This window comes from Callithrix jacchus, chromosome 4, assembly GCF_049354715.1.
Source record: "Callithrix jacchus isolate 240 chromosome 4, calJac240_pri, whole genome shotgun sequence".
Taxonomy (NCBI): Eukaryota; Metazoa; Chordata; class Mammalia; order Primates; family Cebidae; genus Callithrix; species Callithrix jacchus.
Window position 1 is genome coordinate 62,423,509 of NC_133505.1, and position 16,476 is coordinate 62,439,984.

At 34.5% G+C, this 16,476-nt stretch overlaps 1 protein-coding gene across 50 annotated transcripts in view; it reads left to right on the forward strand.

Moving 5' to 3' along the window:
* Window positions 1-16,476, forward strand: part of MLIP (muscular LMNA interacting protein) — a 283,089-nt gene that overhangs the window by 171,782 nt on the left and 94,831 nt on the right. For 23 of the 50 annotated variants that reach the window (XR_013534304.1, XR_013534303.1, XM_078369389.1 and 20 more), the window contains 3 exons: window positions 9,308-9,373; window positions 9,457-9,540; window positions 9,681-9,740. The exons of 6 other annotated variants lie outside the window; for them this stretch is intronic. Coding sequence is in view for 42 of the 44 variants with exons in the window: in XM_078369389.1 (XP_078225515.1) it covers window positions 9,308-9,373; window positions 9,457-9,540; window positions 9,681-9,740 (210 nt within the window). In the remaining 2 variants the exon portion in view is untranslated. The remainder of the gene's footprint in view (window positions 1-9,307; window positions 9,374-9,456; window positions 9,541-9,680; window positions 9,741-16,476) is intronic. 21 more of the 50 variants (XM_078369404.1, XM_078369408.1, XM_078369424.1 and 18 more) reach the window with 2 other exon arrangements.

Sequence of the window (16,476 nt, forward strand, 5' to 3'; positions counted from 1 at the left end):
TACTTGCTAAAATATATTTATATCTTCATTAAATGAGAGCAACAAGAATATTTTGTTTTTATGTGGAAAAATTAAAAGAAAACGGGAAATAATGTAGCTCTGAGATGATTTGAGATAGTGATGGATTACAAACCAGCTCAGTTTCTTGAACTACTGAAAGAGATGAAGCAAATGACAGTGAAGGAGGTGCTGGCTGGAATAAAGAACACCCTTCTGACATCATTAATTAAATGAAAAAAAAAAGTATAAATTCTTCTACCATGGAGCTTTGCTGGAATGGTTTTGAAACTGGCTGTAATGGTTTGCAAAAACTCCCTTCCCTGTAGGAGGAACAAATGTTTAACTTTCCAAAGCTCTCGGGAGTAAAATCACCAAGTAGAGTTCTTCAGTTCTTGAAATTTTTAAACCAATCATGTGAAAATATTTTATTGGCAAATATGCCTAGATCGTTAAAGAAACCCTATTTTATATATCTGCAAGCTCCTTTGATTTGCAGTGTACTTTTTTCCAGTTTCTTCAGAGCTGAATGTTGTTTAGACATGAATCCCCAACTAGACAATCAAAGTGAGATTTATTTTTCCACTAATATCTACATTCCTACAAATCATTTTGTATTAGTCCATTAAGTATTTTGTAGTCCTCAGGGGATTTATTCTACCAAAACCAGGCCATATTAGCAAAGTATAGGAGCATTTAGGTTTAACACAAATCATTTTGGGTGGTTGATTTGATCATTATTAAAATCTAATAACTCAGGCATGAAATTTTTGAAATTTAATCAAATAGTCTAGGCATAACAAAAAGTTTACAGGTTCTGTTAAATCATTCTTCCATTGGAGGCAGTTTACTTTCCAACTCCTGATTTTTAGAACTTGATCCTATATTTTAAGGGAACAGATGAGATTGACTCAATATATTTGACTAAAAAGTGTTTGCGGTTTCATCAGAGACACTTATAATTGGGAATACCTATTACAGTTTATTAGCATACGCTTATATGATTTACAATGCTTTTTCATAGTTCTTGGCTCTTAATTTTAATGTAGTGCTAAGTTCATAAATTATTTTCTGCTATAAGATATGGTGTCTTCAAAAGCTGGGCCCCAAAGTTGGCACTTTTGAGCAAACTACAAACACTTCTAATGAAAGTATTTCTGATTATTTATATTAGTTAAGAATATTTTAAGATGAATGAGGTCAAAGAATATTCAATTTATGCCTCAATTTATTTAGTCCAATTAAAATACACATTTTTAATAATAATTTATTAGATACTATTTTAAGAGACTTTAATTCAAAATAATAAAATCTAGAGAAGCAGTATCATCATGCTGGCTAACTTATCAAAAAGCAACCTCTGGTCAGAATTCTTACTGAGATTCAAAATATGCTTTTAAAATAAATTTTTGGACAATAGAAAAAGAAGCTACTTTTTAATGGTTGCTTGAAAGAGTATCACAATGATACGTCTGACAAGTAACTTGTAGTCAATTACACAAAATCAATTGTAAATTTCATGACTATTTAAGTTCAAAATAAGCCCCAATCCAATTTTTAAAAAAATAGTCTGGGTATTTTGTACCATTTCAAAATTTAAGCATTACTGAGACCTAACATCAGTTATAGTCTAGTTTTCCACGGGACGTGAGTAGATAGTTTTGTCAATCTCTGAGTGAATTTCAGTATCACAGGTAACTAATAAAAGTTTTATTTTTGCCAGCAGTAAGTTTTCACAGACTAATTAGAATATTAATCTTAGTTGGTTTGGGTTTTAAAAAGAAAATAATCTCATTGCACTAACATTGGTTATATGCTCAAATCTTTCATGGTTAACAAATTTAACTGTAATATAGAAAAAGATATCGTTTATTTGTTAATTAAATGATTCAAAGAGTTTAAGTCACTCATCTAGAACATTTTACCAGGGAGTATTTAAATAACATTATTTCTATGATTCATTTATTAATTTAACTTAACTTCATTTATATCTTGGTTTACCTAGCGATTCATCAAAAAGATCGTTACTGAGCACCTGTCGTATTCTCTGTCCTGGGTCTACAAAGATAAATATATTTTCTGTAGTCTAATAGAACAAATAGTCCAGTAGGGGAGAGATATAGTTTAAAAAGTAATTATGATACAATATACTTAAGATAATGTGCAAAGTGATATGGTTCCCCAAACAGGGAATGATTCCCTTGGCCTGTGAGGCCAAGAAAGACCTTCTAAAGGAGTTTGATTTGAATCTTCAGGATGAATAGGAATTCTCTAAGTGAACTGAGAGTGGATCTAGGGAGAGTTAATTACATGTAGTTCAAAAGATCACCACAAGTTCAAAGAACTCAAAAGGTTCTTTATGGGTAGGGGCAGCCTGAGAGTGAGGAGCATGTGAAAGGCATTGTTGGAATGCTGAGCAAGAGCCAGAACAAAATTCCCTCCTGAGGAACTGGTTGTTAGTCCTGGTCTTTAATTTCTGACATTTTGCATCTCCATAATTATCAGTATAGTAGAGGTCACATGTGGTGTAAGGCCTAAAATTAAGGCCCAATATTGTGTGCTACCTTGATGTCTGCTATATGTGAGAGAGCCTCAAATAGCCTAATTGCAAGTTCTCTTCTTTGCTCCTCTCCTGCGGATAAGGTTACTAGACAAACAGCCCTCCTTATCTAAATACCAGGTGTAATTCCTGAGTATGCCTTAGTAATAGGCTCCAGTTCAAACAAACCAATCATATCCTTTGGTGGAACCAGGGGTGCATTACTCTCTGGATACCCACAACCCCTGATTGTTCCTTATTGCATCCTCCATGTGGCCCTGCATGGAACATGATGTGCCCCTTCCCCGGACTGTGAGCATATGTGACTAAAAAACTGTTGTGGCTTTTATCTGCACAGTATCAGGAATTATGTAACCACCTATTTCTGTAATACAAGGAAAGGAACCTCTACCCTATGAACAAGGTGACCAGGAGGTGATTGAAACACCATCCAGGGAAATATTAAACCATCTGAACACCAGTGAAGAGTTACATTGATGAATATTTCAGTTCCTTGCCAGTCATTTCTCATGACCAATCATAATTTTAAAGAATGGGGAAAGCAAGCATAAAATAGATTTTTGTTATGGTAAGAAAGAATCAATCTTAAGTGTTTTTAATAGGTTATCATAACCAGTCTTTCAAATTTTGTGATTTAATACAGAGAAGTGGATCTTGAAAACAAAAATTTCCAGACAATGTATGAGCGATTAAAACATGGGGATGGTAAAATTTTATCTTTTAAAGTCACTTTTCTGAATTCTTTGCGACATATCCCATGCTAAAGTGGCAAGTCTACCATCTGGACCTGGTACCTCTTGTCAAGGCTGATAGTTGTGGATGGAGATCCCTGATTGTTAGAAAGAGGAAAATAGATTTTGATGAGCAATGGATTCCATGGTTTCATGGCTGGCATAACACCTTCTGTCAGGATATGTCTACCTCAGAACGGGAATAAAGAAATGAGCAATAGGAGGTAAATCTAAGAGGACAGGGCAGCCTATAATCTTAAAAGTTATATAATACATGATAATAGAGAACTGAGTGTTTCATTTGTCTGTTTACAAATCTACCAGATCATATATATTCAAGTGATGATACGTCTCTTGAAAGTAACTGCCTTGTGCCTATAATTGCTCATTGCATTTTTGGTAACCTCTTTTGTAACTGTCTTCAGAACTCATGACATATATTTTTTGTGTAACCTTTCTGGTGGTAGATTTTCAAACTTTCAAAGTGTATTGAAACTATATTGCTTGAAAAACTTTCTGTTGTAAAATGCCTGGAATCGAGGATCAATTTAAAAATTGTATTAAAAAACAGGCCAAGCTACGTGAAATTGCCATCTTGGCAAGTGATTATCAGTTGAATACTGACAATTTCATCTGTGTTCGACCCAGTATAAAGCTGAGCTTATAAAAAAAATAGTGGGGGAAATCCCCAAGGGTCAAATACTAAAAGCAGGCTGAAATTCAGAGCATTTATCTTGGTGCTGATGCTTTGGTAATACAGAGAACTGGAATTGCATCCCAATTAAAAAGTCAAGAGTTTTGAATGGTTACACTCTCAGTTGCAAGAAGAATGAGAAATGACATTCCCCTTTTTAATTTTTTAGAGACAGGGTCTTACTCTGTTGCCCAGGCTGGAGTGCAGTGGTGTGATCAAGGCTCACTGCAGCCTTGAACTCCTGGGTTCAACCATCCTTCTATGTTAGTCTCTCAAGTTTCTGTAACTGCAGGTGTATTTCATCACATTCAGCCAATTTAAAAAATTTTTTATAGAGATGGGACCTTACTATGTTGCCCACGCTGGTCTTGAGCTCCTGGGCTCAAGTGATCCTCCTGCCTCAGCCTCTCAAAGTGCTAGGATTACAGGTGTGAGCCACTGTGAATGGCCATCACATTTTCTAATATCAATCTAGGCTTAGAGTAGGAAAAAATAACCTTTAGTCACCTGAGACAGGGTTTGAGATTGAATTTATGCAATCTCTGTGATACAGAAAATATGTGTTGAAAATTGAAATTAGAATTAATTTTAAATTAGCTTGCCTTATTCTGCTTTTGCAAGTGGAGGAATAGCTTGTATTGGACCAACTTTTTTACAGATAACAATGATAAACTCTGGATAAGATTATAAAAAAGAAGTGCCTGAAGGTACTGAAACATGGCCAAGGCAGGTAAAAACTGCAGTAGAGTCAATACTTGTAAGAAAAATATGGCACTAGGTTGGTGTCTATACTTTAAACTTTTTCACCTTATGGGTTGTCCCTTGTCTGGTCATAATGCAGTACTGAAAATTTAGCAACAACCCTGCAGACTTATTAGATGAAGAAACACAGAACAGAATGTAAGGTTATACAGGAACTGGAAAGTGAGGGGGGAGTCCAGGTAAAGAGAGTGCCAAAAGGAGCCATAAATGCAGTAGATAAACTCTGCCCAAGTCGCTGGATGACTATTGAATGTACCTATTAGGCCCAGCTGAGGGGAAAACAATGGAATGGAGATTTTGGCTAGTTCCCATCATTAGAGAGACAGAAAGTTTGGAGTCAAATTGACTGCATACACAAAAAGAACAAAGCTGGAGGCATTATGCTACGTGACTTCAAACTGTTCTATAAGGCTACAGTAACCAAAACAACATGATGCCGGTACCAAAACAGAAATATAGACCAATGGAACAGAACAGAGGTCTCAGAAATAACACCACACATCTACAACCATCTGATCTTTTTCAAACCTGCAAAAACAAGCAATGGGGAAGGATTCCCTATTTAATAATTGGCATTGGGAAAACTGGCTAAAAATGTGCAGAGAACTGAAATTGGACCCCTTCCTTACACCTTAGACAAAAATTTACTCAAGATGAATTAAAGACTTAAATGTAAGACCGAAAACTGTAAAACCCTAGAAGAAAACCTAGGCAATACTATTCAGGATATAGGCCTGGGCAAAGACTTCATGACTACAACACCAAAAGCAATGGTAACAAAAGCCAAAATTGACAAATGAGATCTAATTAAACTAAAGACCTCTGTACAACAAAAGAAACTATCATCAGAGTGAACAGCCAACTTACAGAATGGGAGAACATTTTTGCAATCTTCCCATCTTACAAAGGTCTCATATCCAGAATCTACAAATAACTTAAACAAATTTAAAAGAAAAAAAAATCAAAGAGTGGGCAAAGGATATGAAAAGACACTTTTCAAAAGGAGACATTTATGCAGCCAACAAACATGAAAAAAGTTTATCATCACTGGTCATCAGAGAAATGCAAATCAAAACCATAATGAGATACCATCTCATGTCAATTAGAATGGTGATCATTAAAATGTCGGGAAACAACAGATGCTGGAGAGGATGTGGAGAAATAGGAACTTTTACACTGTTGGTGGGAGTGTAAGTTCAACCACTGTGGAAGACAATGTGGAAACTACTCAAGGATCTAGAACCAGAAATACCATTTGACCCAGCAATCCCATTACTGGGTATATACCCAAAGTATTATAAATCATTCTGCTATAAAGACACATGCACACGTATGTTTATTGCAGCAGTATTCATAATAGCAAAGACTTGGAACCAACCCAAATGACCATCAATGATAGACTGTATAAAGAAAATGTGGCACATATACACCATAGAATACTATGCAGCCATAAAAAAGGATAAGTTCATGTCCTTTGCAGGGACGTGGATGAAGCTGGAAACAATCATTTTCAGCAAACTAACAGAGGGAAGAAAACCAAACGCCGCATGTTCTGGCTCATAAGTGAGAGTTGAACAATGAGAATACATGAACATAGGGAGGGAAACATCACACACTGTGGTCTGTTGTGAGGTGGGGGCTAGGAGATGGATAGTATTAGGAGAAATACCTGATATAGATGACGGGTTGATTGGTGCAGCTAACCACCATGGCACATGTATACCTATGTAACCTGTACATTCTGCACATGTGTCCCAGAACTTAAAGCATAATTAAAACAAAAAATGCCAAGACCCTATCAATAAGTCGGATTTTGCCCTATATATTAATTAGAAATAAACATGGCTTTTAAAAACTATTGATTTTTAGGTGTTAGAACTCAAATTAGAAAAGTTAAGTGAAATTATTTTATTTTAATCTTCAGATCTCCAGTGCTAGGTTAATAATTGAAAAAGATATAATACCACTGCATTGTTAAGAACAAATTCATGTATATCAGTATGTATGGGGATCTTAAGAAGACACAACAGATTGCCAAGCAAAGCAGCTCTGGGTGCAGAGAGGTTAAAAGAGAAAAACAACAACCAAAAAGTAAACTAATAAAGATAATATTCCTTAGGAGACCATAATAGAATTCTTAGTCTTCCTAACATATAATTCAAAATATTCAGGATATAGGCCGAGCACGGTGGCTAACACCTATAATCACAGCACTTTGGGAGGCCGAGGTGGGCAGATCACCAGAGGTCAGGAGTTCAAGACCAGCCTGACCAACATGGAGAAACCCCGTCCCTACTAAAAATACAAAAAATTACCCAGACTTGGTGGCAGATGCCTGTAGTTTCAGCTACGCAGGAGAATAAGGCAGGAGAATCCCTTGAACCTGGGAGTGGAGGTAATGGTGAGCCCAGATTGTGCCATTGCACTCCAGCCTGGGCAATAAGAGCAAAACTCAGTTTCAAAAAACAAAAAAACAAACCAGAGTGATGTAACTTATACTCAAGGGAAAATGTAATTAATAGAGATCAACCCAAAGATGCTCCAGATGTTGTAATTGTCATTAACTGGTAAGGATTTTAAAGCAATTATTATAAATATGTTCTATATGTTTATTATGAATATACTCATAATAAACTAACATATAGAAATTCTTAGCACAAAAATAGAAACTACAAAATGGAATCAAATGGCAATTCTAGAACTAAAAAAGATATTAGAGATAAAAAAATTGCTGGATTGGTTTAAGAAGAAGCTGGAAATTACAGAAGAGTCAGTGAAATTGAAGATGAATTGATAGAAATTGCTTAAGAATTCCAGCGACCTGTGTGATAATATAGAAATGTAACTGAAGTCTCTGAGACTTCAGGAGAGTTGAGGGAGAATGGAGTGAAACAAATACTTAAACTGATAGCGAAGTGTTTCCAAATTTGGTGAAAGATACAAATTTATTCTTTCAAGAAGCCCAGATAATCCTAAGAATGTTTAATACAAAGAAATTCCACAAAACCATGCTAGACACCCCCAACTTGCAGCTGGGCATGGTCACACCCATAATCCCAGCACTTTGGGAAGCTGAAGGTGGGGAGGATTGTTTGAAGTCATGAGTTTAAGACCAGCTTACACTACATAGTGAGACTCCCACTTCTACCAAAAAATAAAAAATTAAAGAGAAGATCTTAAAGGCAGTGGAGAAAAATTACATGCTACATACAGAAGAACAGAAAAATGATAATAACTAGCTAATTTCTTAATCAGAAACAATGAAGACCAGAAGACAATGGAATGTTACATTTAAAATGCTGAGAGAGAGAAAGAAACTGTACATTCTATATCCAGGAATAATTTCTTTCAGAAAGAAAGCAAAAGAAGGATATTTTTAGCTAAAAGAAAACTGAGAGAATTCCTTAATAGCAGGCTTATACTACAAAAAATGCTGAAAAAAGTTTTTCAGGCTGAGGGAATATAATAGCAAATAGAAACTTAGAACCTCGGAGGAATGCAGAGGATGAGAATGATAAATATGTGGTCAACGGTAAAATATAATTTTATTACAGTTAAAATAATGCATATAAGCATTTAAAGTAAAAATTATAACAGCAATTAAATTTCATATGTAATTAAATACAGATTTAAATGTAATTTATATGGCAATTAGAGCATAAAAGCAAGTGAAGTAAACTGTATAAATGCAATAAATTTACGTAATTATATGAAGTGTTTTAAGATTGTATTGCTTGGATTAGGCCTTAGTACGAATGAAAAAATTCCGAGGTTAGTCTGTAAAAATATATAGCCTACAGTGCCTGGATTAGTCAATGTAAGCAATGCTACATTGTAAGCAACATGATTTGCTTACATGGATTTACATGGACTAGCTGCTTACATAGACAAAACCTGACATTTCAGTGGCCTAACACAATCAGCATTTATTTTCTTCCCACATCATAGTTTGGTGTAGCTCAGTATATTGATAGCTCATCCACATGGCTCTTTTCCAATAGTGACTCCATAATATTGTCTGCTTTTGTCTTGCTTCTTAGTTATCTGAAGACGAGAGAGACTAGGATGAAAAATCACATCTACTTTTAACTGCCTTGTCCCAGAAGTTACACATTACTTTAGACTTCATTTAACAAGAAATAAGTAACAAGCTCACACCAAAATTATTGAGGCTAAGGAAACATTGAATAATTATGCTCAGGAATATGAAGTATCTGATGTACCCAGCGCTGTCTCTGCCACAAGTCCAAATTAGTGAATGAAAAGATTCCCACATTTAATCAATTTAAAAATTCAAAAATTAAGTAAAAAACAAAATGTAAAAAGTTGAACAAATGTAAACCCTCAAAGTCCTTTTCTTATTGTTAACACCTTATACTGGAGATACTAATTTCACAGAAGAAACTGAACAAACATAAAAAATGTTAAAGAATGGCTCATCAAATACTTTAAGTATTTGTTTTCTCAGAATATTAATACATAAAAGATTTTGTTTAAAGAGACTTTTCTACTCCATTTGTGTGACTAGAAGCCTTATGTAAGAATGATTTCATTTATCACTAGGCACTAGATGAACCAGTCAAGACTGAAAGTGTCTCCAAGGACAGCACATTAGAACCACCTGTGGAGGTAATAACTTCAGATTACCCCTGCTTTTGGTATGCAATCCCAAAACTTATTGCTAACCCAGTACCTGGTTTCAATTCTTCCAGTTGTATTTTCCTGCACAGCTCAGGCAGCAAACTGAAGAGGTCTGTGCTACCATTGATAAGGTCTTACAGGATTCCTTGTCTATGGTAATACCTTAGACTAGAATGTGCAATTCAAACATTTGCTTTGCTTCTCTCCATTTTCCTCTACTTTCGTATGATGCCTCACAGGCGTTTCCTTTTCTTTCCTTTTCTCTTCTTTCTTCCTTCATTTCTCTTTTTTTCAGCATTCTTCTGATTCTCCTTCAAGGTTCCCAAAGACATTGTTGGGTTCTGGCACAGTCAAAGTATGTATGTATTTAATATAATTTATGGAATTGTAAGGTTTATTAGGTCAGTGATTTCCAAACTGCAAGTCAAGGTCCAATAGTTAATTGGGAAATAAGTTTAGTGAATTGCAATCAGTACTTTTAGTAGACTTTTAAAGATAGTAAATATTAGACTTGATTACAAATAACGTATAGCTTTTGTTGACATTTGTTTACATGTACACATAGAATGCAAGGTAAGTGTGTACAGGGTTGCAAAGTAAAACCTCTTTCTGTGGATCAAGTTTAAAACAGTTTGAAAGCCAACATTATTTTTTAAATGTTGACATTTAGAATGTATAATATGTGGCTCATTCTCATCTCAAACAATAGATTCAATATTTATGGAATTTGTAGCCACTTAGAGAAGTAAAAAGTAAAGTAGACTAAAGTAAAATTCGTCTAAGAGCTTCAACAGAAGTATCATTTCTGGAATTTTTTTTTCTTTTTGTTGGTGGAATTTATTTCATTATTCTTTGACTCAAAGGGAAGTAAAAGTGGATATTTTAGATTGTTAGAGTACTACCAAACTATTAATTGTTGTAATTGAGTATGTATTTCTTTCTTATAAAATAGTTATTTTCATTTGTTGGTATAAAATGCTACATTTCTCCAAATTATTTTTTTCAAACATGTAGTTAAGCTCTACTCATCCAAATTTCAAAATGCCTATAATTTTTCCTTTATTGATAATTGTTAGTTATTGTGTTTTTTTGTTCAAACTTATTTATTTATTTACTTGGAATTTGTATACTTTTTTCCTGTCCTTTCTTAAAACATGGGGCACTGTACATCTGAAGTAATTTTCAAATCTACAGAAATATACACAACTGGAAGAGTAATCCTGATTTTCAATTGGAATATTATCAACAAATATCCATTAGTAATGACATAGAAAACCCAGTAATCAATTATTGTCATATTAAATAATTGTAATTTAGCAGAAGATTCACAAATGGATAATTTTGAAGTCTATTTTATTATATATCCTTTAAGCCTTTTAATCTAAAACTTTGATTTGTCAAAGATACTATATAAATTTTTAAACATATATGTATTTATTTTATTTGTTGAACATGTAAAAGACATTAAATATAATAATAGAATTTAAGAATTATATATGAAAAATAATGTATATTACTGGTTTCTTTAACAAATATTTAATGCTTATGGTGTTAAAAAAAAAACAGTATTTTAGGCCACTAAAGATAAGGCAGTTTTTTATTCAGCAGGTATTTATTAAACACCTGCCATATGTCTGGTGCTGCAAGACACTAGGAACCTAAGCAAGGCTGAGTAAATTAAGGTATATGCTTTAAATGTAGTGATCAAGGGTGGAATTCAAGCTGAGACCCAAAGATGGAAAAGAGCCAGCCACAGAAATTTTGATCAGGAATAATAGCTTTCGGGCAGAGAAACAGGCATGTGTAAATTTCTTGAAGCACAAAAGAGCTTAGCGTGTATGAAGATAAAGAAGATAGCCAATGTGCTTGCTGCAGACTGAGCTAGGGATGAAGAGTGCAAAAAGGATGTTGAGAAACTGGTTATGCACAGCGATTTAGACACTTACTTGCTATGGTATGAAGTTTGAATTCCAAGGAAAATGAGAAGACATAAAACCATGGTGGGTGTAATATGAAACCATACAAGATGATCAATATGGCTGCTGTGAGGAGGCTGCTGAGAGCAAGGAAACGGTCAGTGATGGTGGTCTGGATAGGGTAGGTTCAGAAGAGGTGGAGAGAAGTATGAGGGTTTGAGGCTTGCTGAGAGTTTGGGTGTGGGTAGTGAAGGAGAGAGAAGAATCATGAATGAACTGCAGGACTCACCTTGAAGATCGACAACAGCGAAGGAAGAGCTGTATCGTGGCAGGCAGAAGGTATGCCAGTTTTAGACAAGAATGAATTTGAGGTGTTTATCATGAAAGCTTATACCTGTGTGTTTGAAGCTGATCAGAGGTATTTGAGGGTCATTGTCATGTAGACATTGTGAATGTCCTGTACAGAGCTCCAAGGAACAGAAAATCACAGGTCTGACAAAGGAGGTGAAGAGCCAGCAAATGAGAATGGAAAGGCTATTATGGTTAAGAGGAAAATCAGAGCAGTGTGGTACATGGGAGCTATAAGAAGAGAGTGTTTGCGAATGTAATTGTGTTGATTATGGCCAAGGGTTAGAGGAAGGTAAGTCTAAAGAAGTGTCTATTAGGTTTGTCTTGTATATTTTGAAACCATATTGCTGGTGCTTGTGTGTTGACAATCATTCTTGTTTTTGAGTTTTTAGAAGGTTTATCAGCATATGTAATCATTTTTTAATTTAAAGTTTTTCTCTTCAGTATTAAAATAGTGACTTTATAATTCTAATTCTTGTTTTCCTACATGTATATTTTACTGTTATTTTACATTTTTTAATGCCCTTTTGTTTAATTTTCTTCAGAACACCGTATTTCTGGATATCATTTTTACATTCAGTTAGATTCTATTTATCAGAGCCCTTAAGCCATTTATAATTATTTCAGTTCTTGTTATGTTAGGTTGATTTTTTGCTATCTTATTTTACGTTTTCTATTTAAAATGTTTCTTTTTCTCTTGTCTTTCTCTCCTTTCCTCAGGCAATTTTGTTATTTACTGTCGAACATTTTGAACATTTTACTTCGTATTTTGTTACTTTTGGTAGTTACACATACATATTAAAATTATTATGCTTATTTTTTCCATCAATTTTAAAACTTATAAATGTCTTTCCCCCAATTTTATAAGTACTATAGCATTTTTCAGTTTCCACTTGTTTTTAATCAACCTATATATACGAGCACATACACGTATGATTTATTAGTCTTGTTTTTAGCTTTATGTCTGAACACGTCTCGATCTTTCCTTTGTTTAGATACTTATTTCTGATTTAGACCCTTATTTTGCACACATTCAAAGGTTTTTCCTGGATTTATTGTTTTTCTTGTTGGAATCTTGCTTCAAGCTGTATAAAGTAAGATCTTTTTGTGTAGATTTTGTGAACTTTGTCCATGATAACATCTTTATCTTACCTTTTCGTTTAAATTATAGTTTTGCCGCACATAAAATTGTAGGTCCTCTCTCTTCAACACTTTCCCCCTAGGTTGTTTTTCTTCAACAACATACTTATGAGTATTTTGTCAGCATGATACTTGTTCCTCTGCTATAAAGTGATCATTTATAGAGTTGCTTTGTAAGCTTTTAAAACTTTACGTATGATCTTACAAAATTTTCAAATTATGTATGTATGCACTTTTTTACTTATTTTGATTGGTACTCTTTATGATCATTTATATGATATATTCAATCTTTTCTTCCCCTTACATTCTTGGTAATTTTTATATCATTATTTTTGCAAATATTCCTTCCCGCATGGAACTCTTATCATACTGATTTTGTCACTTTCAATTCTGTATTTATTGTCTCTTGCTTTTCATATTTTTCTATTTATTATTTTGTAATTCCTTCAAGAGGAATTCTTGATCTGATATTCCAGTTCAAGAATGTATTCAGTATCTATTCTTTCCTTCAATTCCGGTATTAAGTTAACATAGTTTAGCTAACATAGTTTTTTCTTCTAAATCAGATTTATTGAGGAGGTATAATTTAATCACTGTAAACTCCATCCTTTTAGTTTACAGTTCTGTGTTTTGACAAAAGAATCCAATTATATAATTACCACCACATTCCAAAGAAAACATTTCCTTCACCTGAAAAAGTTCCCTGGTTCTCCTTTTTAGTATATTCCTTCCTCCAATCCGAGTCCTGGGAAACCACTTATCTTTTCATGTGTTCCTCTGCTTTTGCCTTTTCTAGAATATCATATAAACATAATAATATAATCTGTAGTCCCTTCAGCCTCTACTTAGTAGAAGGCATTTGAAATTCAACCATATCATTGCATTGCTGTTTTTTTAGCTCAGTTTTAAAAAAATTATTGTTGAGTAATATGCACTGTGTGGATGTACTATCCTTTATTCACCAATTTATAGATGGTTGGGTTATTTCTAATTTGGAGCTATTACTAATAAAGCTGCCAAGAATGTTTTTAAAGACTTTGTATGGATATATGCTTTCACTCATCTTGGGTAAATACTTAGAAGTGGAATAGAGGAACCATTGTTTTCTTTTATAGTATTTAAGTTTTTCAGATGTCTTATTATATTTATAAACTCAAATTTCCCTGAGCATGTTAGCTAAGTTGGGTGTATGTATGCCTGCTGCCTGGGGTGACAGGTCCCCAAGCCCAGGTCCTAGCACTTGCCAGTTTTGGTGAAGTTTATTTATTTATTCCTTAAGAGCAGGAGGAACATGTACTTCAGAAGGGAGAAGTGCTATAGTATCTACCAGTTCCCACTTGCCACTTCCTCTCCACTCTGGTGCCCTCAGCCCTCACCTCTGCCTACCTGCACCTCTGCTTATGGTATATTCTTCTCTTCCAATAGCTGTCTCAGTCATCATTGCTGAGGCAAAGGATCAAGGGAAAGATTCATCAGAAGCTGGCAAGTTGTTGAAACCTGTAGTTAACTATTTTCTCCCCCAAGGCTGAAGGACCACTTTGGTATTATCTTCATTGTTACTTCTTTTTCTTACCCTCAGATTTGAGAAAGCAGGGATAAAGTACGTAAAAACAGAACAAAACAAAACAATTATTTTTAAATGTTTGGCTGTTAAAAGGAGAAGGAATTTAGGTAGATAGTGAGGGCAAGAAAGAATGTTTTGTGAAGCTGAAAATGACAAGATCAAATTTGCATACGGTGGTGTTGGTCTCAGTAGAGAAAGTACTAATTCTACCGAAGAAAGGGAAATAATGGTCTGAAGTTTTGTGCCCCACCTATCCACTCAGAATTCATATGTTGAAATATGTGAAGGTATTAGAAGGGGGCCATGAGGAATGATTGGGTTATAAGGATGGGGACCTTATGAATGGGATAAGTTCTATACAAAACAGTCCTGAGGGAAACCTCTTAACCCCTCCCACCATGTAATGACGTGGAAGATGGCACCATCTATGAACCGGAAGTGGGCCCTCACCAGACACCAAATCTGCTAGTGCCTGGATTTTAGACCTCCCAGCCTCCAGAACTGTGGAAAATAAATTTCTGTTGTTTATAAGCCACCCAGTCAATGGTGTTTTGTTATTGCGGCCCAAATGTGCTAAGACCATGTGATAAGAAGCTGGAAATGTCCTCCATTGGAACAGGACAGAAAATAAAGGACATGACAGGTACAGATGCAAGAATGTTTATAGTTTGGTGGAAGAGAAATAATTTTATAACCAATATCTCTAGTTATTTCATAACTAACACCTTCCAATAAAGTAAAATTTAAGATCATAACCAAAATTAAGGAGAGAAGGTATGATGGGGATGAATTTGAAAAAGTTAAAAAAAAAGTTTATATACTCTGCTTTCAATTTTGTTTCTCTGGTTTCCTCTTAACTCTCCAATTTTGTGTTGCCAAAACCATTTTTTCCAAGGTTCTTGAAGTCCTTCACATTGCTATAAATCCAGTCCTGATTTGAGATGACAGCAACAGAATTTGAAACAATTGCTCATGCCCTCCTTTTTGATATGTTTTCTTCTAGGGTATTTTAGAACTCCGTACTCTGTTTTTCTTCTATCTCACTTATTATTATTATTTCTTAGCATCATTTGCTGGTTCATCTTCTTCATTCCAAACTGTTAATGTTGGAATTCTCTAGTCATGAGTCCTCAAACTTCTCATTCCTCTCTACATTCATTCTTTTGCTGATCTCAGCCTGATTTATGTTTTAAAAATTAAGTACATATACACTGACAACTCTATTTCTAGTTCAGGATTCTCTCTCAAACTACAGACTTCCAAATACCTACTCATCATTTCTATTTAGATTTCTAACAAATGTCTTATACTCAATATGCATACAAATAAAATCTAGATTTTTCTCCTACAGAATGATTCCTTATGTTGCCTTCTCATCTCCACTGGTAAAATTTCACTTTTCAGTTTGCTCAAGGTCAAAAACTTTGGTGTGATGTTTTGTTTTTCTCTTTCACATTTCACATCTCTTCTGCTAGAAATCCTGTTTCTATAGCTTCAGAATATGTCAATGATTATTTCATGGCTTCTGCATTACTGAGCCATCATATTTTATTGGGTAGTACAAGAGTTTTGTTCTTATGCCTCTAACTCACAATAGTTCATTCTTAACACATCAAACACAGACAAACTTTTAAAGCACAAGTTAGATCATGACCCTCCTCTGTTTAAAACCAGAAGTGCTTTATACATTTCCCTCAAATTATTAGCAAAGTCCTCTCAAGGTCCTGGAAGGGTCTATATGGTCTGGTGCCCCAGTACTTCCGTGATTAAATTTTCTCTCTCCTTCACTCGCTCTACCCCAACCCTGCTAGCCTTCTTGCTGTTCCATGAATGTGTCAAGCATGCTCCTATCGTAGCACATTTAGTTCCTTTTCAAATTAGTTATACCACTGATTATTTTATAGTTTCTAGCATACTGTAAAAATTTTCCAGCTTAACTTTTATCTCCTAAATTATGGTTCAGTATGGTTATTTTCAGTCTGGTTCTGAAAAAACAAATTTCTGAATCTCTGTGGGTCTTTTTCTGGCTGTCTAGTATTTCTGCTCATCCTCATTTGCATTGACTTGCCTCTTTGTGTATCTGAATCTGATTGTGTACTAGAAAACCTATGTGAAAACGTCTT